Here is a 20,594-nt window from a genome sequence, read left to right as displayed (position 1 = left end):
GACGCACGCTAGGCGCCGGGTGCCGGCGCGCTTTGTGCACATGGATTGGCTCACGGCGTCTGGAGGGCGGGCTTCGTCTAGCACGAATAGCACCGATTGGCTAGAGTCTGCCACTTGCCATCATTGAGCTTGGCGATTGGTGGAGTAAAGAGGTGCTGCAAGGTGAAGGGGGTGTGTAGAGGGAGCAAAATGGCGGCGGCCGGAGGGGGCGAGTGATGGCGGCAGTTGAGGACCCTCGTGCTGGGCGCTGACGGGCCCCGGCTTCCCCATGACCACTGGGCCGGGGCCTTCTGGCCTCGCTTCCCCGTGTCAGGCCTGCACCGGGCACCGCGGCTTCCGGCCCCGCCGCCCCCTGAGCCGGTGAGAGTCGCTGGATCCCGCGGTGAGAGGGCAGGGAGCGTCGGGGCGTCTGTGACCCGCGCTGGGGGGTCGGTGCCGGGCTGTAACCTAGGTCCAGATTAACTCCTCGCAGTTGGCTGCTCATCGGCGCAGCCGCAGACGGTTTCCTGTGTTAATTTGGGTCTTTCTTTCCAAGGTATTGCTCTGCTCTCGGGTGGCCGGTGTGCGGTAGTCTGGGGTGAATTCCGCTGGCGTCGGCTGGACCGTGGGAACATCTCTCGCCGGGAGCCGGCGGGGGCTGCGGGGATGGAGCCGCTGCCCGAGCTCTATGCCATCTTCCAGGGAGAGGTGTGTGAGGCTGCTGCCCGTGGCCTGCCCCGGGAGGCGTCACAGCCTGTGGTGTGCTGCTTTGCTTCTTTATTTTGTTGTTTTAGGCTCGGCTTAGTTCAGTGGCAGTTTGTGTAACTGACAGTCCTGTTCCACGTATATACACTCATATATACCTGTATCTATGTGTTTCTGTACATACATATGAATATAAGTTGCTTATCTGACTAGCGTAGGAGCAATTGGCTGACCACCCCAGAGATATTAAGCAATGCACTGTCTGACCTGCCTTGAAGTTTAAAACTGAATGAAAGCACAACTGCATAGTCTTTTTGTAGTTCCACCCCATCCCTGGAGAGGTTCAAGGCCAGGTTGGAGGGGGCTTGGAGCAACCTCCTCTGGTGGGAGGTGTCCCTGCCCAGGGCAGGGAGTTGGAATGAGGTGACCTTCAAGGTCCCTTCCAACCCAAACCATTCTATGGTTCCAACCTGTGTTTTGTGAAGGGCTTTGCCTCACGTGTTGTATTGATTTTCTTCACAGGTTGCCACAGTGACGGAATATGGGGCATTTATAAAAATTCCAGGCTGCAGGAAGCAAGGTTTGTTTCTCTCATTTTGTTCAGACGTTGCTTCATGTTGACACGCTCAAGCCAAGCAGTCATCCTCAGATTTAAGGGCTTGCTAGCTTCTAGAAAAAGCTCAGAAAAAGATATTTTTTTTTCCTGAATTATGAATAAATTGAGGTTCTCAGAAAATATTTAGAATATGATGGTATGCTTGCAGGAATACTAAAAAGACTGAGAGGGCTGCAGGATATTTTAGAGAATCATTTTAAGGTATTGGAAGAACTACAGAAACTTTCTACAGTTAGATAATTTGTCCAACCTACTGCTTTTGTGACTGATACAAGTGAAGCTCAAATAAAAAAACCAGAAAAGCTGACTCAAAGCTCTGTCTACATTTGTGGGAAACCTGCAGCTGAACAAACTCATTTTACAGAAGCAGCAGCACAGGGTGGCTGTTCTGCCAGATGCTGGTAGCCCCACAAATAACCCCTTTTCCGCTCTCCTCTTGAAGTTCCTCGTCACTCTAGTGCCAGGTCTAATAAAAATTTGTGGACAGAGGTGTGGCTGCTGGAGGGAAGTCACTTTGAGACGCAAACGGGCCCTGAAATATGAGCTTGAACAACAAGGTGTGATTCCGTGTTTATCCTCCCTTGTGTAGCCCCGTCACCCAGGTGTCACTCATGCAAATTAAAAATACAGTCTTGGGGCTGTGTCACCTTGTGATTACAGGAGATCAGGGCAGCCTTGACGTTTCATGCTTTCGACTTTGCCAACAAGGTATTGTGCTGCTGATGCGTGAAATGGGCTCTTCATTCTCTAGTGCTTGGGGTGGCCTCACAGCACAGGCAGGAAGGGAGAGGTGTTAGTGCCTGCTACGGTTTTTCCATATGGGTGTCTTATATTTTGGGTAAAAAGATACTGCTTTGGGGGCCCGCTTCTCTGAATTAATTTGGAGCAGATCGTGATATGTTTGATTGATGTAACTAGTTGATTCTCACCAGCATAATGTACTGGAGGAAAGAAACGGTTAGTTTTGCTAAAGGCAACTCCTGAATGTGTTCCCTGTCCCCCAGAGCAGTGGTCTCCAAACGTTTTTGATTGTGCATGGGCAATTAAAATCAGTTAACCCTATCAGTTAAAAAATTTTTTGAGCACACACTCCTCAATGTGTGTATATTTATTTATAAATTTATATAATATATACTACTGTCCTAATGTTGTGTACCATATAAACACACTCAAAAATAGAAATTAAAGAAGATGACTAAAGATGAAATAAACACTATTAATTTTTTCAAACCTTTTATTTATTAATAGTACAAAAATAATCTCTTTCCACTATCCACCCCAAAGGATGGTCTCGCATCCCCACTTTGGGGACTGCTGTCCTAAGGGCAAAACTGACATTCAGTGGAGATTTATCTTTACATTTTCCCTTTCTTCTCTTCCAAACCCATGACCAGGCCTTGTCCATAGGACTCACATGTCCTCCTGCCGCGTGGACAAACCCTCTGAGATAGTAGATGTTGGAGACAAAGTATGGGTGAAGCTTATTGGAAAAGAGGTAATGTTAATTCTTCTTTTAGTGCTGTGTAGATAAAATATACTGCAAAACCCCTGAGAGCTGCTGCGCACAGAGGCTGTGTGTTCCTGCCGCTTTGTTGGGGTTTGGTGGGGGAATTCTCTTTACCCCCAGATGTGACTTTGGGCTCATGGCTTCTGTGACTTGCAACAAGGCAGTTCAGAAAAAGGGAATTACTAAAAGCTTTTAGCTTCAAAGCAAAACACTTCCCTTTCTTCCCCTGCGCATCCCTCACGGGGATCACCTTCACTGTGGGATTTGGTGGCTAAATGAGCGATGTGAGAGGATCCCGAGATAAGAGCTGATATAAACACAGTTCACTAACTGTTTTGAGAGACAGGTGTGTTCTTAGAAGCTGAGAATTATGTTTACTTGTTTTCAAGAAAGTACCAGTGGCAGTGAATTGAATAGAAAATACAGAGGCTTTTTGTTTCTTTGTTTTGATGTAAGAGCATGATGGATTTCCCTCCCCCGCTCCAAACGACATTGCCTTTTCTTCTGCAGAAAGAGCATATCGTCTGTACGTAAAGATCACTTGGAACAAAAACTAAAGACTCTTGCTTTGGTGAAGCCATGGAAACAAAGCAAGCTGACTGCATTTTGTTGGGATCAAGGTAGAAGCGTTCACAGGATTTGGCTGTAAATGCTTTGCATTTTTTTTGGAAGAAGATAATGGAGTTAGTTTACAAAACAAGGATTCATTTTGTGTGAGATAAGGGAAATGGATTGAGAAACTTTATCTTATTTACAAAGTGCAGAAAAACTGTATGAAAGACTTTACAGCTTCTTTTTAGCCATCTGTGATGTGTTTTTTTTTAAATTTTGGGGGTTTTTTATATAAATTTTTATTAAGCCACTGTTTTCTTTGTCTGGAACACAGTTGTTGGGTTCCTGGCTTCCTTGCTGTAGAGGCAAGGGGCAGAAGACTTTTGGAGAGGTGGACAGCGGAATACTTCATAAAGAGACAAAATAGAAACATCTTCAATAGCAGTATGGGTGAAAATGCAGAAAGTTGCAAGAAAGGCTTTAAAAAAGCTCCCAAACATTCAACATTTGCTCTTGTTTCTAACGTGATAATGTGGCAATCAAGGACTTAGGGGCTTACTCTTTTCTGAATCCTACTAATAGAGGTACTTAAAGAGTCTCCTAAGGTGATCAAAATGGGGAAAAAAGGATTTAAAGTTTCATTTCTCAGGGTGCAAGTTGGCCAAAGTACTGGTCCAGGGGAACTGCCATGGGGGTGGATGATTTGAGAATTACAGCAAAGCTTCCAAACGTGCACTTGGGTTTGGTCATACCGAAAGCAGGATATTAGCCTGAATCGACCTATAGTTTGATCTTGTCTTGTTATTGAGAGAACTGCTCAATGGAAGCTCTTTTATTAGCTAGGATACTCTAAAATGTAAATGCAGCTGTGAAATAATAGAAGAAAAGCACCTTCATGTAGTGTTTTTTGTAGTGCTGCTCTTTGCTGGCCGACAATTTCTTTCTCTGTAGGTCTCCAGATACGGTGAATTGATGAACATCATAGTCATTTATTCTTCTCATTCCATCTCTTTCTCTTTCAGATGAAAGATGACAAACTGAAGCTTTCCCTCTCCATGAAGGTCGTTAACCAAGGCACAGGAAAAGATCTGGATCCCAACAACGTTTCTCTTGAGTAGGTAAATCTCCCGAGCGGAGTATAACAGAGCAGACAGGTTGATACTGCCCGCTTTGCCCTGCCCTGCATTCCTAGCTTTCCTGCCATGCTTTTCCAGGTGCCCCCTCCTTTGGAGGGTGAGGGAGGCTCAGAAAGCCCCCCCAGTGATGCTCTGGCTGGTTGGAGGGCCGATTGAAGGCACTGCTGTGGTTACACTCCCCAGAGGCAGGCAGGAGCCGGTGGGGGGGCTGCAGGGAGCTCCAGCCCTTCACACCGCGGCGTGATTCTCATTCCTGTGTTGCGATGGCCCAGTGCTTGTGCTGGGAGAACTCTTCAGGATCTTAAAGGAACCTATAGGAGAGCTGGGGAGGTTCAGGGAGGGGAGCTGTAGGATGAGGGGTAACCGTTTTAAATTGAAAAAGGGGAGATTTAGATTAGATTCTAGAAAGAAATTCTTTGCTGTGAGGGTGGTGAGAGCCTGGCCCAGGTTGCCCCGAGAAGCTGTGGCTGCCCCACCCCTGGAGGGGTTCAAGGCCAGGTTGGATGGGGCTTGGAGCAACCTGGTGTGGTGGGAGGTGTCCCTGCCCAGGGCAGGGGCATTGGAACTCAACGATCTTTAAGGTCCCTTCCAACTCTAACCATTCTATGATTCATTCCAGCTGGGATTTGTCTCACTCCCACATGCTATAAAATCAAATCTTAACTGCTTGGATGTTTCAGAACTTCCTCGTCTGCCTTTTTGTTTGGTGATATCTCTTGCAGGTCAAATAAAATTGCTTTGTTTTCATCCTGGGGAAGTGTATGTATGTGTGTGTAATCGCACACAAAATGCAGACATTAGTATAAAGGACATAAGTGTAGCTCTCTGCATCTGTCTGCTTTGTGTAGAGAGTGCTCGGTTAATTTCAAAAGTAGAAATGACAGCTAATACGCTGTTAACGATGTGGTTTATCCTAATGAGCAGTCGGTTACCTCCGTTCATTGTTTTAGCTGATTAAGTGGTGTTTTTAGAGCAACATTTGAAAAAAACTTGCATTTAGGTTGTGCCTATATAAATATACAGGGTTAAAGATGCGAGTGGATTGAAAATGGAGCTGTCCTTCTCTTTCCAGTCAGGATGAGAGGAAAAGGCGCATGTTCAGAGACTACACTAGTCAGAAGATCACGCTGGAAGCTGTTTTGAACACTGTGTGCAAGAAATGTGGCTGCAAAGGTACGTTCAGGCAGCGGTGTCCTGTTCTTCTGATGCAGCCTTCTTCTAACCAGGTGCTGACCTGTAGTACTGTGGCTGTGCGTAAGGACTGAATTTTGCTTCCACGTGTCTCTTTTAGAGGAGAACTACATTTTCTGTCACTTGTTACAAAAAGAAAAGGCTTAGCCGATCTCCTTTTATAAAGGTTTGTTTCTTAAAATCCCATCCCTTTGAGCTTCCTGTGAAGAACCTTCCTGCTGAGCACAGTCCAGGTTCCCCTCCTGCAGTATTGGTGTTAATGAGTCTTGTAGCTGAGGTCTTGTTCCAGTTTTGCATTTTAAGATATAAAAAGACTTGAGATGCCCAGAACATACCAAATGAATTTGTATTTGTGCCTTGATGTTCTCACTAGTGATGAGTCCGTTCCCTGTACTCTCAGTGTCAGGAAAGCTGCATAAAGGAAGCAGCTCTTTCTGGGCTATTTCCAGGCTCACTTTCTCTCCTTGGACACACCACGTAGAATAACCTCCAAAAATAAAGAATATTCACCATAAACAACGTAATGTTCAGCTCCTGTGGGAAGGTGCATGTTCAACTTGACCTTGCAGTAAACGCGCCTATAATAGGAAACACAGTAGGAATAAGTATGTGCCTTCACCAGATCTTTTCATTCTGAAGAGCGATCAGTGGAAAATTACTTTATGGAACGCGGTGTTGGATTGTGAGCAGCGTCTTACAGCTGAAAACAAGCGTTTGTGTGTTGGGTTTTTTTAACCTGGGGAAAAGTTTGTGTTTTGCCCAGTCCAGCAATAGGAAGTTGGCTTATGCGATGCCTTCTCAGTAGGTTTTTGCAAGTTGCTGAGGCATAAAGTAGTTTTTCTGTACATGGAGTTTTTCCTGCACCGTATTTGTCTTATGTTACTTAGCCATAGAGTGAACAGTTACGCTGGAGTTCATGCTATTCGGGAGAAGGTTGGAAAACAAATCCTATGAAGAGCGGTTGAAGGAGCTGGGACTGTTTAGTTTGAGGAAGAGGAGGCTGAGGGGAGACCTCATCACTCTCTACGACTACTTGAGAGGACACTGTAGAGAGGTTGGTGCTGGTCTCTTCGCACAGGAATTAATGACAGAACGAGAGGGAACGGCTTCAAGCTCCAGCAGGGTAGGTTTAGACTGAACATTAGGAAAGAATTTTTCACAGAACGAGTGGTCGGGCATTGGAATAGGCTGCCCAGGGAGGGGGTTGAGTCACCATCCCTGGATGTGTTTAAGATCCGTTTAGATGTGGTGTTGGGGGATATGATATAGGGGAGAACTTTTTAGAGTAGGGTAGATGGTTGGACTCGATGATCCCAAGGGTCTCTTCCAACCTGGACGATTCTATGATTCTATAAGGTTGATAACGGCTATGGTTCTCTGTAGTGATAGATAACTGTCTTTAAAATACCATTTTAAACAACCCCAAGAGCTTTAAGCTGGATTCTGCATATTTCCAGTCTGCTTTTTACTGATGATGTCTACTCGGATAGATCTGCTTGCCTGATAGAGCTGCCGTTCCCACTATAACTGTTAGAAGGACAACTTTGATGTCTCCAGAGTAGAAGATGTAGAACCAGAGCGAGCTGATTTCCTTTATGTTTGTGGGTTTGGTCTCATTTACCAGATGCCTGTCAAACCAACTTACTCCCTTTCCATACACTTTTCCATGCTGTTTAAGCCCTTGTGCAGACACGTTTCTACCACTTGCCCTTGTTCAGACAGAGTGTTTTAGTTTTAATCTGACTAATCTTTCCAGAACGCCCTGGGTTGCGTCTGCTCCTGTTTAATCAGGGCACGTTAAACGAGCTGAAATGAAAGGTCAAAAAAAATATACAGTGTAGATTCTCTTATTGTAACTAATAAAACGATCATTGGGGCACTTTAGGTGTCTGAAATACAGTTGCTTAAATAAAATAAAAAAAGGGGGTGGTGATGTGGGTTGTTCCTTCGAACACTGTTTTACAGGTCATTTTGCCAAGGAGTGTTTCATGCAGCCTGGAGGGACCAAATACAGCCTCATTCCAGAGGAGGAGGAGGAAGAGGAGGTGGCAGCAGCAGGATGTGAAAGGGATAAAAAGACCAGCCTGGCTGAGGATTCTTCAAAAAAAAGGAAAAAGGTAGGAGGTGCCCCACTGCTGGCCTGGAAAAGTGAGCCAGATATAGTTACGTCTGTGATTCACTGCAGCGCTGTGGTTGTGAGTAGCCGGTTCTGGGCTGAGGAAGTGGTTCGGTTTTGTGCAGGGTCTGTAGCAAAACCAGGAATCTCCTCTGCAGGCTTTTTAGGTAACTCTTATCCTTTCTCCCTGTATTCCTGCTAAACTGTCTTTAAGATGGTTTTGTGCTATAATGCACAGTCTCAAAAGATATTCCTTACAGTGAGAAAAGGGTGGGTTGGTTGGTTGGTTTGTATTTTTTTTTTTTTTTTTTTGCCTCCTAGGCTTTCTGAGGCTCTATAGAAATTGCTTCAGTTTCCTGAATTACTGTGGTTCTTGCCAATAACCTCTTTCCCCTCCCTTTTTGCTGTTCTTGCCCCAACACCTTTCTTTGATCTGAACTCAGTGCCCCGCTGCCTTGCTAAAGTGGATGTCCTGACCCAGCCGGTGCCATGTGAACTGGGCTTATCTGCACGTGGCGGGGGAAAATCACTGTTGTATTTGCACAGGGACTGTACTTCACTTCCAGGCTCTAAAGCAATTTTTCTCTATGTGAAAATGTCAAGAGATAAGAGATCTTTTATGTCCCGTGTTTGAACGCTGGCTTCAGAGCAGGCTTCTGTAAAATGTGGGGGAGACCTGAATCCAAAATGGGAGCGTTTGGTGGCCAGTCTGATAATACAGCAACGAGTATTCCAGTTCTGAACTTCAGTAAATAAACTGTTTCATCAGCCCCTTCTCAACTGGAGTCCAACTTTGGTTACACTTCCGAAGCCTTTTTTGTGGGTTTTTTTTTTTGTTTGTTTGTTTTTCCCTCCTTTCTTTTTATTTTTCTTTCCAGCTCTGTAGCCTGTCTGTATCCCCAGAGAGGGGCAACAGGCAGGAGAGGTGGTGGATTTCCTTTTTCAGGAGAGGGAGAAGGATATTGTAGGCAGTTGCACAGTGAGAACCAGCTTCCCAGAGCTTGGTTCCCCAGGCTCACTGTGGAGTTGCATCAGTGCTAGCACTGGTAGGAGGGACTGCGGGCGCCGGGATCAGGGAATGGAGGGGTGTGTTTTGATGGCAGCACTCGGAGCAGTCTGGAGCGACACTGGTAGCTGAAGTCTCGCTTCCAGTCAGGTTTTTCAGTGGTGATCTGATTTATGGCACTTTGATGCGCTGTTATTTGAGTAGGAGAGGAGTAGCTGGGGGGGTGTGGGGGATTGTAGGAGGCAACTGTAGAAGAGCCAGGTGTGTCCTGACTTTCCCTGTGTCAGTTTCTGCCACATGGCACAATTGTTTCTCCCCTCCAGCCAGTACAAAATTAAATCAGTGTTAATTCCACGTCTAATCTGCAGCTTTCCTTGCCCAGTAACACTCTGGCTTTCTATCCAGTTGTGAGAACGGGATCTCTTTAGGCTGTAGATCCTGTTGCCTGGTTCCATCCTGAGATGTGCTTTGCTTCCCCACTACATGGGCTCTCACTCCAGAATGCCTTGGGTGCATCTGCTGGGTGTTGTTACGCTGCGGTAGAAAATACACATACTCTTCTTTCTGTTCTGATCTTGGAACCACGTGATTGAACCTGGGCTTGCTGCGACCCTGACCTTTCCGTGCTCCAGACTTTGGGCTTCTCTCTGGCCACGGAGCAGCGTAAGAGGCCATCGGTAACTCACACTGAGGCTTCTCCTCCCTCCAGCAGTGAGGATGGTTTGGAAAAGGCTCCTGTAGCTGTAGTTTAAATGCTGTGGGGGAAAAATTACACTAAGAGGTGCACAAATGGCTCGTTATCGTATCAGTGCCCATCGATGGGGTGGGGAGTCCCCGTGGAGTCTTGCCCTGCTGAGGCTACAGGATATGTGGGTCACTGGCCTGAGTTTGTTACTCATTTTTTTTTGGGTCTGTGGATTAACAGCCTTCCTTAAAATTGTGCTTGTTCCTTTGATCTTCCTCCCTTCTCAAGGAGGAGATCAAAAGTTTTCAGATGTTTTCCAGTGCTGGAAAATGAAACTTTGAGCCTTTTCAGAGGCAGGATGTGGGATCCTCGCAATGAATAGCTCCCTTGTTGTCTTGAGTGCCTGCTGTGATCTTGTCTGGGAGCCACCATGTGCTTCCCTGCTTGCCTGGAGCCCCGGGGGGATTTACACAAAGTAGAAATAGCTCAATCTACCTACTTAGAATTGCCTTGTTGACCCCATCCCATCTGATTTTTGTAACATAAATGTAGAGCTTATATTTTTAAATGAGTGTATAGGAACCACTATCCAACAAGCATCCGTTTAGTGCCATAGCAATGGTATTGACATTTTTGGTTGTTCATGATCAACATTTTCTTTTTCCTTGGTCTGATACTTCTCTGGGTGCTCTTCACTCTTCCCAGAGACTCCTCTCCTTACAGAGGTACACCAGGGTCCTTACGCCTTTTTTTCTCAGCTTTCCTTCCCCATGGTTCCCCACTTCACTCCTGCCCGAGCCCCACAGCATTTACAGGAGTTGGAGACAGCTGGAGGCTTCAGGTCTCTGCTCAGGTCCATGCTTCTGGTGTGACCAAGGCCACAAGTTTTTCTGGTGACAGATCCCCTGTTAGTGCACGAGAGCTCTGTCCTGCCTCCCATCATCCTGGAGAAAATCAGTGGCTGCGGGGAGACATGGGGATGCTGCCACTGTGGGAGTACCGGGGAGCGCCTGAGAGGTCGCTGGCAGCTCCATGGGGATGCATCCCCTTCACTTCTGCTCCATGGGTCATGGGGTGAAGTAGATCCCATGGGAACATGGCAGCGTGTGGGTGCTGAGCCAGTGTGGGAGGCAGACGTGCTGGGAGGAAACGGACCCTGCGGATTTTTCTCTCCTGTCTGTCTTTCAAGAAGAGATCTGTTGTTTCCACACCAGGAGTGACCCCTTTAATTTCAACTCTACAAAAGCATCACATCTTCTGTGACTTCCTTCTTAAGTTCCTTATCCCTGGGGTAGTTTTGCGATGGCCGTTGGAATCGCATAGAAAATGTGATGGCTTTTTTGGCAGACTTTGCTGCTTTCTCCTCCCATGAGAGATTTCCAGGCTGTCTCCTTGCAGAGATTGTCTCTTCATGTAAGAACCGCACCTTCTTAATTGTTTGTTCAGTGACCTGTAGTTCATCAGGCCTTAATCCCTCCTCACTTGTAGCTGGTACTTGTTTTACTAGTTCTTAAATGGCATTAGTTGAGTGCACAGCTCTTCACACGCTATGCTGTTCCCTTATTGTCCTTACCTGTACTTTTCTCAACTTTGCTATATCTATTTAATGACCGTAGACTGGATTCTGCTCATCAGATTAATTCTGACTGATCCTCAAACAAGGGATGCACTAATACCTTTAGATTTATGTGATGATTCTTGTTTGGCATTGAATTGGACTTCACTTTTTCCTTTTTTTTTTTTTTTTTTTTTTTTCTTTTTAAAAATTAAGAAACCCTGGAAGGGATACTGGCACCTCTGTGGATATGTAGAAAGACACATGTCTGGAAATCCATTCTAATTTTTCCCAAGGACGACCGTAAAGTCTCCAAATGAGACCATAACTCCACAAAAGGATCTGGCAAAAAATATTTAAACTTCTTGGAGAGTTCTGGACACTCCCTTCTTATCTCAAAATCAAATATCTTTAGAAGGAATGAACTGTTGTAACATTCTTAAAGCATAGCCCTGAGGAACTTTCCCTCCAAAGGGCAGGAGGGAGCCTTGGGTGCTAACGTGGTCCCCTCTTAGTGTCAGCTTTTTGAAGATAAAGTAGGAGAACCTGCACTATCAGGTTCAAACCCAGCCTGTCACCCTTCTGCCTGCCAGCTCCCAGCATGGGTTTTGTAGATGAGGGATTATGAAGGAAGTTTGTTCTGTTTTGGCAGAATTGTGATCGTTACGTAACTTGGACAGGACGTGCAAGGAACCGTAACGTGCAGGTCTTCCTATTTGTTGATTCTCAGCATCTTTGCGCTCACAGCCTGCTTGGGCAAAACCCACTCGAAATGTTGACACAAATGCAGTGTTTGCAGTTCTGGGGGAGTGCCTGGGTGAGCCTGGGAACTGCGCTGAGCTCCATCCCTCACCAGCCCTTGCTTCTGGAGGCCAGTTTGGACCTCTGGGTGTGGCAGGGCTTTGCTGCTGTTGCTGGAGGCAGAAATCTGTCCTTTCCCTTGGCACTGTCCTCTCCATACATAGGCCACTGGTAACCAGCGGAGTGTCTGTCTCCCAGTACTGGGGTGCTGGAGTTTGAATAAATCTGTGGCTGATAGAAGGATGCTGCTTGTACAGAAGGATTTCACAGTGTTGGCCCAAATCTGGGTTCTTTCCCCACTGTGCAAACCAGTAACACAGAGCAGAGCTATTTCCAAGTTTATTCCATTTGCGGAAATGGGGTGCTTGTTGGGACACAACTTAGTTTCAAAAATTTCCCTTTTTATACACTGATTATTACATATTCTAACTATTAATACATATTCATCGTTATGGGTCACACCAATCCCATGCAGCGCTACAGCCCTGGGGCAGAGTGTCTGGCAGAAAAGGACCTGGAGGTGTTGGTCGACTGTCGGCTGAACACGAGCCAGCAGTGTGCCCAGGTGGCCAAGAAGGTCACCAGCATCCTGGCCTGGATCAGGAACAGCGTGGTGAGTAGGACTCGAGAGGTGATCGTCCCCCTGGACTGGGCACTGGTGAGGCCCCACCTCGAGGGCTGGGTCCAGTTTTGGGCCCCTCACCACAAAAAAGACATTGAGGGGCTGGAGCGGGTCCAGAGAAGGGCAATGGAGCTGGTGAGGGGTCTGGAGAACAAGTCTTGTGAGGAGCGGCTGAGGGAGCTGGGGGTGTTCAGCCTGGAGAAAAGGAGGCTGAGGGGAGACCTTCTCAAGCTCTACAACTCCCTGAAAGGAGGGTGTAGCCAGGGGGGTCGATCTCTTCTGCCAAGTCACAGGCGATGGGACAAGAGGAAATGGCCTCAAGTTGCACCAGGGGAGGTTCAGATTGGAGATTAGGAAAAATTTTGACACAGAAAGGGTTTTTAAGCCTTGGAATGGGCTGCCCAGGGCAGTGGTTGAGTCCCCATCCCTGGAGGTGTTTAAAAGATGGGTTGACATAGAGCTTAGAGACATGGTTTAGTGATGGGTTTTTTTCAGTGTTAGGTTGATGGTTGGACTAGATGATCTGAAAGGTCCCTTCCAACCCAGACAATTCTATGATTCTCTGTAACGATTGGTCAAGGTTTCTTCATTTACTATGTAAATTAGGGTGCAGAGTCTGTTGTCGTCTTCCACTGTTCTTTTTGGGTCAATGAGTTGGTGGTTGCGATCTCCCCTGCCGAAATTCCCTTTTACCTCCTTCTCCTCTAATCTTGGCAGTTCCAGGTGGTTTTCTGACCAGGCCTCCAGCTCATCATTCTCTTAACAGAAATATCCTACTTACTAACCGAGCTACATTTTCTAGTAGTTAGTTGCTTAATTCAATCTTGGATTAATTCTGTCTAGTTACTTTTTCTCTCTAATTAATGAAACATGGTTGGGGCTGTATAGAGGACTTTTAGCAGCAATGGCAGGTTCCCTTGGTTGCTTTGATTACGTGTTACATTTCGTTTTTTGAGTTAATACCAATTTTACTACAGCAGCAGCAGCACTGCCTCCTGCTACGGAAAATGTTCGGCTCTTCCATCGCTGGCCTCTCCCCGCAGCATTTGCAGTGCGGGGTGTGCTTACATTGTAGTGTTTGCAGCACTGCACTGAAAGTACTTTTTCTCTGTTGGTCTCAGCAGTTTGGCTTTTAGAAGCCCCCAAAAAGAGGAGACTGAGATTTGGTTCATTTTCTTTTCTTTTCTTTTTTTTTTTTCCAGCTAGCACAATGCCCACGTGTGTATTTTTCTTTCCCCTGTAATCCTGAAGGGGCTGGTGTGACATCCTGTCCTGGCTTCAGCCTTCACGTGCTGAGAAAGTTTCCCAAGCTCCGGAATGAGACTCTGTTAGTTGTTAAGCTCTTGTCAAACTTTCTCACCATGTGCACGGGCTGGAAAAGCTTGAGAAAATTCTCCTTGCTGCATCCCTTTCTCTAGAAGATTTAACTCTTCACCTCCCTTTTCTTCCAAAACCCGTTAGGATTTGCTTCTGCCCTTAGTCTGTGGGTGGGGGACTTTGGGTCTGGTGGCGTCTCACGGAAAAATGTAGGCACTGAAATTTTGGGTGACATCAGTGATGATAGTGCTGTTGTGAAGCTACAGAAAACTGATACCCCCCAAGGTCTGCCAAATGTGAACTCGATCCTCTGCTCTCTTCCCCCCAGAGGGCTCTGCTTGATGCTCAGCTCCGAGCCACATGTTTTCTGTGCTCTTCCACCTCCATAGAAGAGTTGTTCTGTTTCACATTAAATGAGCTATTAGCTCCCTTCCTTTGCTGTCCCTAATTGATAGCCTCTATCTGGTGCTGCGACACATAATCCATGCTAAATTGATGTCTTTAGCTGGGCCACTCTTAGGGGAGAATATGTTGTTTTTAAATGAAATGTAGATGGACTCGCCTTGTCTTCCTGTAAGCCAGTTATTAATCTTCACGTGGACACTGCTCCTGTCTGGATGTGGCTGAAGCTAATGGAGGAAAGGCCTCTTGGGGAGGGGACGGGAACCCAGCCATCTCTGTGCTCCCCGCGTTCGGATGCTTCTTTCTCCCCAAGCAATTTTAAGACAATTTGCCCTTCAGGGGAAGGTTGTGGGTGGCACTGGCTACCAGTGACCCTGTGGCCTCACTGGTAATGCATACCTTAATGCAGGGCTTGGCTCTAAGGTGCTGGTCTGCCCTGGTGTGAGCTGCCTCAGCACCTCTGAGCCTCCAGCAGATGATGCAGAGCTGGGATGTAAAGGTCGGTTACTGCAAGGGATTGTTTTTTAACCCCTCTTTGCCTCATTTTTCATGCTGTGCTTAGCTCCTCCTGGCTTTTATTTTGAGCACATCACAGAATGATATGGGGTTGGAAGGGACCTCTGGAGACCATCTCCTCCAACCCCCTGCCAGAGCAGGTCCACCCAGAGCAGGTCCCACAGGAACGTGTCCAGGCAGGGTTTGAATGTCTCCAGAGAAGGAGACTCCACCACCTCTCTGGGCAGCCTCTTCCAGGGCTCTGCCACCCTCACAGGAAAGAAGTTCCTCCTCATGTTTAGATGGAACTTCCTGTGTTCCAGTTTGTGCCTGTCACCTCTTGTCCTGTCCCTGGGCACCACTGAAAAAAGACTGGTCCCATCCTCCTGACACCCACCCTTTAAGTATTTATAGTCATTGATCAGATCCCCCCCCCTCAGTCTTCTCTTCTCCAGACTAAAAAGACCCAAGTCCCTCAGCCTTTCCTCATCAGGGAGATGTTCTCGTCCCCGCATCATCTTCGTAGCCTCTGCTGGACCCTCTCTGGCAGTTCCCTGTTCTTCTTGAACCGGGGAGCCCAGAACTGGACAGAGTGCTCCAGCTGTGGCCCCACCAGGGCAGAGCAGAGGGGGAGGATGACCTCCCTGGACCTGCTGGCCCCCCTCTTTGTGCTGCCCCCCAGGATGCCATTGGCCTTCTTGGCCACAATGGCACATTGCTGGCTCACGGTCATCTTATTGTCCACCAGGACTCCCAGGTCTTTTTCCTCAGAGCTGCTCTCCAGCAGGTTGGTCCCAAACCTGTACTGGTGCAGGGGGTTATTCCTCCCCAGGGGCAGCACCCTACACTATGGGGAGTGCTGGTTTCTCAGCTTGGAGCCCTCTGAGTGAACATGCAAATGGGACAGTGTCTCAGGCTTCCTTCTTTGAAGCGAGTTTTCTTTCCATGGATTTTTTCCATCCGGGGATGTTCTCTTCCCCAGGGTGGGGTGGGTGTGTTACAGGGCTAAGGCAGCACCTGCGGGTGCCCAAGGGAGGAGGGAGTATCTCACGCTGGACCCACAAAACCAGTGTCAGCCCTGCGTTCAGACCTTTAGCCCCCAGGGCTGCGCCTGGTTGTGGTGGAACAGGTGGAAATACTTGCCCACACCCATCATTCTGGTTTTGTACGGGTATCTGGTGTACCTGTGGCTGATTGCCCCTGTTCACCTCATCATGCCTTGGCTTAGCTCCTGGGGTGGCTGTGGGTGTCTGCAGCAGCTGGCCAAGGAAGGGTGGCCTCCCTGAGGACTCGTCCTGCCTCATAGCCCTGTGACTGGCACCACCGTGCCCTTGGGCTCGCTGCCGTTTTTGGCTTCTCCTGAAACGAGTGTGTGGTACTAACAGCCCTGCCAAGGTGGGGGTGACTTACAGCAAACCCCTCCCAGTAAAACTCCGTGAGCCCAAGGGTGGCCTCGAGGTCATTCGGAACACTCTTGGCAAAGAAAAGAAGCGGAGTTGTTGGCTTGGGGGCTCTGGGCTTCTCCCATTACACTCCCTTCCACAGCGGAATGTAAAACACGGTTATGTGTTATGTTTGGGGCTGTCATTTGGCCGCAGCCTGTCTCCCATTGTGCTGTGCCACCTCAGCTGTGGGACATGTCTCTGCAAACCCAGGATGGCACCAGTCTCGAGGAGATGCACCCGGTAAAGATAAAGTATGTATAGGGAGAAGGGAGCTGGGCTGCGGCTGGGGGATAACCCCCCCTCCTATTGCAGCCGGTGGTAGTTCGTGTGTGACTGACACCTGGATGCGAGTTAAATCATGGAAGAGAGTAAGATGCTGGTTTGCAGCAAGTTTGGGAAAGATTGTGCCCGGTCTTAGGGGTGCACCAGCTCCAGAGCAGTGAGCACCTGGGAAGGCGCACCTTGTTTTAAGCACAAATGCTTAAAAAATGGCTTAATGAAAGCAGCAAGCTTTGCTCGCTGGGTTGCATTCCTCACTGATGTCTGTCGCACGGGCTTGGGTGGCCTCCCTGGGCCGTCTCCACTTCGTGAAACCTTCCTTTGCTTCTTTCCTGGTGTCCTCCTCATGGCCTTGAATAGAATGAAAATTGACAGTAGCCATTTGCACAGGAAGGTCTCTCATTGATGCGGCCGTGGGAGAAACTGGTGAATCCTTGTTGGAGGCTGGTGTTGCTGGACTCAGAAAACTAGAGCTTTATACTAAGTATATGCAAAATAGTAAATTATTTTTTTAGAGGCCCACTCACTTGCATGTTGCTTTCCTTTACTTCCCAGAACCACAGGCTAGGGAAAAGAATACATTTTTTGCAGGACAGTCATTTCTTTTTCAAAGCGTCTTCCTACAAAATATACCTAGAACCCCACATCTTCCACCTTCTTCTGGGAGTTGGTGTGTGCGATAGTCCTGTGGGTATTCGGGCAATGAGGAAGGTGAGTTGAGCTGGGATCAGATTGGAATGTTTGCTTATTTGTGCACAAAAACCAACCGCGCCACCTGATCCTTTCTGAGCCACTTGTGTTCCTGATACTGGGACTGCTGGGGTTGGTGCTGGCTGCCCAGTCTGCCTCCAGTCCTGGCCCAGTCTGCCTCCAGTGCTGGCCTCTCCTAGACAGAGGGCAGTGATTTCCCCAGCCGTGGGGCTCCTTGGGCTCGGGGGGGGCACGCCTGGCTCAAACATCAACGTTCCTCCTCCTGGAAGAGGGGTGAAGCGATGGGCAGAGGGGGGTGAGCAGCTGGGCTGTGTGTGCTGCCAGCGCATGCAGCTCAGATCCTCTCCCCCAGTAGTGCTTTCTAATTAAATATGCATAAGTTGCAATGATGCAGCATTAAATAGCCTTTCTCTGCTGCAGGATGCGCTGCCCGATGTCATCGCGGTGGAAGGTGTGCTGCAGCACTGATCTCAGCGTAATCTCTGCCTGGTCATTACTGTTACATGCCTCAAAATAGAGCATTTCAATGTCTTTTGGAGTTCTTTATGAGCTTTATTCAGAATCACAGAATGGTATGGGGTTGGAAGGGACCTCTGGAGACCATCCAGTCCAACCCCCTGCCAGAGCAGGGTCACCCAGAGCAGGTTCCACAGGAACGTGTCCAGGCGGGGTTTGAATGTCTCCAGAGAAGGAGACTCCACCACCTCCCTGGGCAGCCTCTTCCAGGGCTCTGCCACCCTCACAGGAAAGAAGTTCCTCCTCGTGTTCAGACGGAACTTCCTGTGTTCCAGTTTGTGCCTGTCACCTCTTGTCCTGTCACTGGGCACCACTGAAAAAAGACTGGTCCCATCCTCCTGACATCCACCCTTTAAGTATTTATAGTCATTGATCAGATCCCCCCCCCCCCCAGTCTTCTCTTCTCCAGACTAAAAAGACCCAAGTCCCTCAGCCTTTCCTCATCAGGGAGATGTTCTAGTCCCCTCATCATCTTCATAACCTTCCACTGTACCCTCTCCGGCAGTTCCCTGTGCTTCTTGAACTGGGGAGCCCAGAACTGGACAGAGTGCTCCAGCTGTGGCCTCACCAGGGCAGAGTGGAGGGGGAGGATGACCTGCTGGTTATTCCTCCCCAGGTGCAGCACCCTACAGCACCAGGTGCTACACCCTACATTCCAGCACCGGCTGTTCTGATTCTGCATCTAAACGTCAGGTCTTGAGCTCTGCAGAGCTACTGTTTCAGGGCTTTGCAGAAACACAGCCTGGGGGGGCTCGGCGCTGCCCCTGGACTCTCCCTGTGGGGGGGAGAGGGTGCAGGGGCAGAGGGTGGGCCGCTGCGAGGGCAGGAGGGTGCGCAGTGTGTTTTGAGGTTGTGCAAAGAGCCGGTGCTTGCAAAAGGGCCATTTCCTCATCCCGCTCCCCTCCGGGGACGCCTACGAGAAACCTTGGCACCGCCTGGGCTTGGGCTTTCTTGCAAGCAGAAGGGCGGGAAGGCGTTAGTGCTCATCAGGGCTCATTTCCCGGCACTCTGGGGGCTGACGATGGGGTGGGGAAGCAGGGACGGCACTCGCGTCCAGCTGGGTATTTTCGAAACCCATTTTGGTGGCAAAAAGGCTTCATTCTGCCAATCTCTATTAATAAAGAATAGCCTTAAATAATGGAGCATGCTCTGACCGTGGAGGGACGGCAGGGGCTCTCTTCTTGTGATTTGACTAAACAGTTTCCAGGCTTGGATTGAGGTTTTGCTGCCCCTCTGCTCCCACAGCTGCCCTCCCTGCCCGTGGGCCCAAGGCGATGGGTCAATCCTGGGCGCTGGAGCAGAAGCCGCGTGCGCCTTCCGTGTCGGAACAGGCTCTCCCCTGTCACAGCTCATAAAATGCTCATTGCAGAAAGCGTCTCACTGCCCTGTTTGAGCACACAAGTGACAGTTTTCCCACGTGTGAGGTTTTATATTTATTTTCTTTCATTTGCTAGGAGAAGAAGAAGAAAAAGAAGCACAAGAATAAGCAGTCCTCGGAGTCAGACTCGGAGAGCTCGGACTCAGACAGCGACGGGGCTCAGCCGGCTGGCAAGAGGAGCAAGCGCTCGGGAAAGCCCAGCAAGGCTCAGAAGAAGAAGAAGAAAAAGAAGCATAAGAAGAAGCCCCGGGACTGAAGGGCACCGCGAGTCCCTGCTCCGCCCCACGAGGAGCGAGCACTGCATCAGCACGTCCCCCTTGCTCCGGGGACAAGATTCCCTCTCTCCGAGTAACGCTCGGCGTGTGCTGTTACAGGTGTTGACTTTGAGACGAGCTGTCCCCCATTATCTTCAGCGCGGGGTGACATTTTCTCCCACCAGTAAGCTCTCCTGCCAAAATTGGCTAATTACACCCCTTTGTCGGCACCTCTCCCGTCTCGTAGCCTCCTGTTTCGCTGGGGAAGCTGCCAGGGGTGGCTCTTTGGCCAGTGTGACCGGCTACCCCCCCCCAGCCTGCATGACATCAGCCCCTGGCCCGTGGCCTGTAGAAGGTGGAGCCCTGCTGCCGTGCTCTCCCTGCCTGTCCCTGCTCTGTGCTTGGGGACAGGGGTGGCTGTTGCTGGGCCCCGCGATGGGGCTGCATCCTGCCGGCCGGTGACGGGGCAGAGCCTTGGCTTCGCTCCCCAGACTGCCCCCCCCCCAGCCTTGCTCCTTGTGTCTGCAAACACTGGGGGTGGAAGAGTAAGAAGCAAATGGGGAGAGCGGAGATATTTTAAGTAAACACGAACTGTGGTGTGTTTGCAGCCTTGGGAAGTGATGGAAAATAAATCTCTCCAATCTCCAGTTGTACTTTGAACCTGGTCTTTTCTTTTGCACGTTCTATGCTTCATCTTGGGCCGTGAAAAGATCGAGCTGGTTCATGGGAGGGGATGTGACCTGTGTTAAAGGTGGGTTTTTTTGAAGTCCTGGCTGCTTTCAGAGGCTCCCTGGGGGCGGGAAGGGGGTGTGTGATGAGGTGATCCCTAGGAGAAGCCTGGTGCCTTCTGGTAAGGAGCAACTGGAGCATAAATCTTGTAAGTGGAGCTGAAGGTCAGGGGGGATGGATGTCAGAGGGCCGGGCCCGGGGTGGCTCTGGACTGCGGTGACGGAGGAAGTCTGTGGGGAGCAGCGTGTCCCTGCCTGGGCAGATGTGCCACGTGGGGGGAGCTGAGTCACTGCTGGTGCCTCTGTGGGGAAGTGAGTGGGGCTGGTGACTGCCTGCTGGTGACTCGGGGTTGCCAGTGGCATCTTGCCCCTTCTCCCTCCGCTTGGCCCTTTCCAGTGCTTCTCGCCCCAGTCCCCTGTGGCCGAGTCCCCCCTTTTGGACCAGTTCCCTTCCTGGCCCCAGACACTAAGTGGTTGTGACCTTGGTTCCTGGCTCACCGGCTGCCTGACGTGCTCCATCAGCTGGTGCTTTGGCAGGGAGCGCTGGTCTGTACTGGGTGGGGGAAGGATCCTCTTGCTGGGATGGAGCGTGGGTGGG

At 49.1% G+C, this 20,594-nt stretch overlaps 1 protein-coding gene across 4 annotated transcripts; it reads left to right on the top strand.

Moving 5' to 3' along the window:
* The first annotated feature begins 154 nt into the window (after positions 1–154).
* Positions 155–19,926, top strand: ZCCHC17 (zinc finger CCHC-type containing 17). 4 transcript variants are annotated; one of them, XM_074162213.1, is made up of 8 exons: positions 155–382; positions 536–687; positions 1,207–1,264; positions 2,695–2,795; positions 4,382–4,473; positions 5,568–5,668; positions 7,652–7,803; positions 19,091–19,914. In XM_074162213.1, the coding sequence occupies exons 2-8, from the start codon at positions 646–648 to the stop codon at positions 19,268–19,270; spliced, it is 726 nt and encodes a 241-aa protein (XP_074018314.1). In that variant the 5' UTR covers positions 155–382; positions 536–645; the 3' UTR covers positions 19,271–19,914. The 4 variants fall into 4 exon arrangements, with proteins under 4 accessions (XP_074018314.1, XP_074018313.1, XP_074018316.1 ...); XM_074162212.1 differs by having other exon boundaries at positions 162–360; positions 19,091–19,926; XM_074162215.1 differs by lacking the exon at positions 19,091–19,914 and adding an exon at positions 17,541–17,651 and having other exon boundaries at positions 162–360.
* Positions 19,927–20,594: the final 668 nt, after the last annotated feature.

This window comes from Numenius arquata, chromosome 21, assembly GCF_964106895.1.
Source record: "Numenius arquata chromosome 21, bNumArq3.hap1.1, whole genome shotgun sequence".
Taxonomy (NCBI): domain Eukaryota; kingdom Metazoa; phylum Chordata; class Aves; order Charadriiformes; family Scolopacidae; genus Numenius; species Numenius arquata.
Note: the sequence above shows the minus strand (reverse complement) of the source record. Positions and strands in the feature narration are given on the sequence as shown.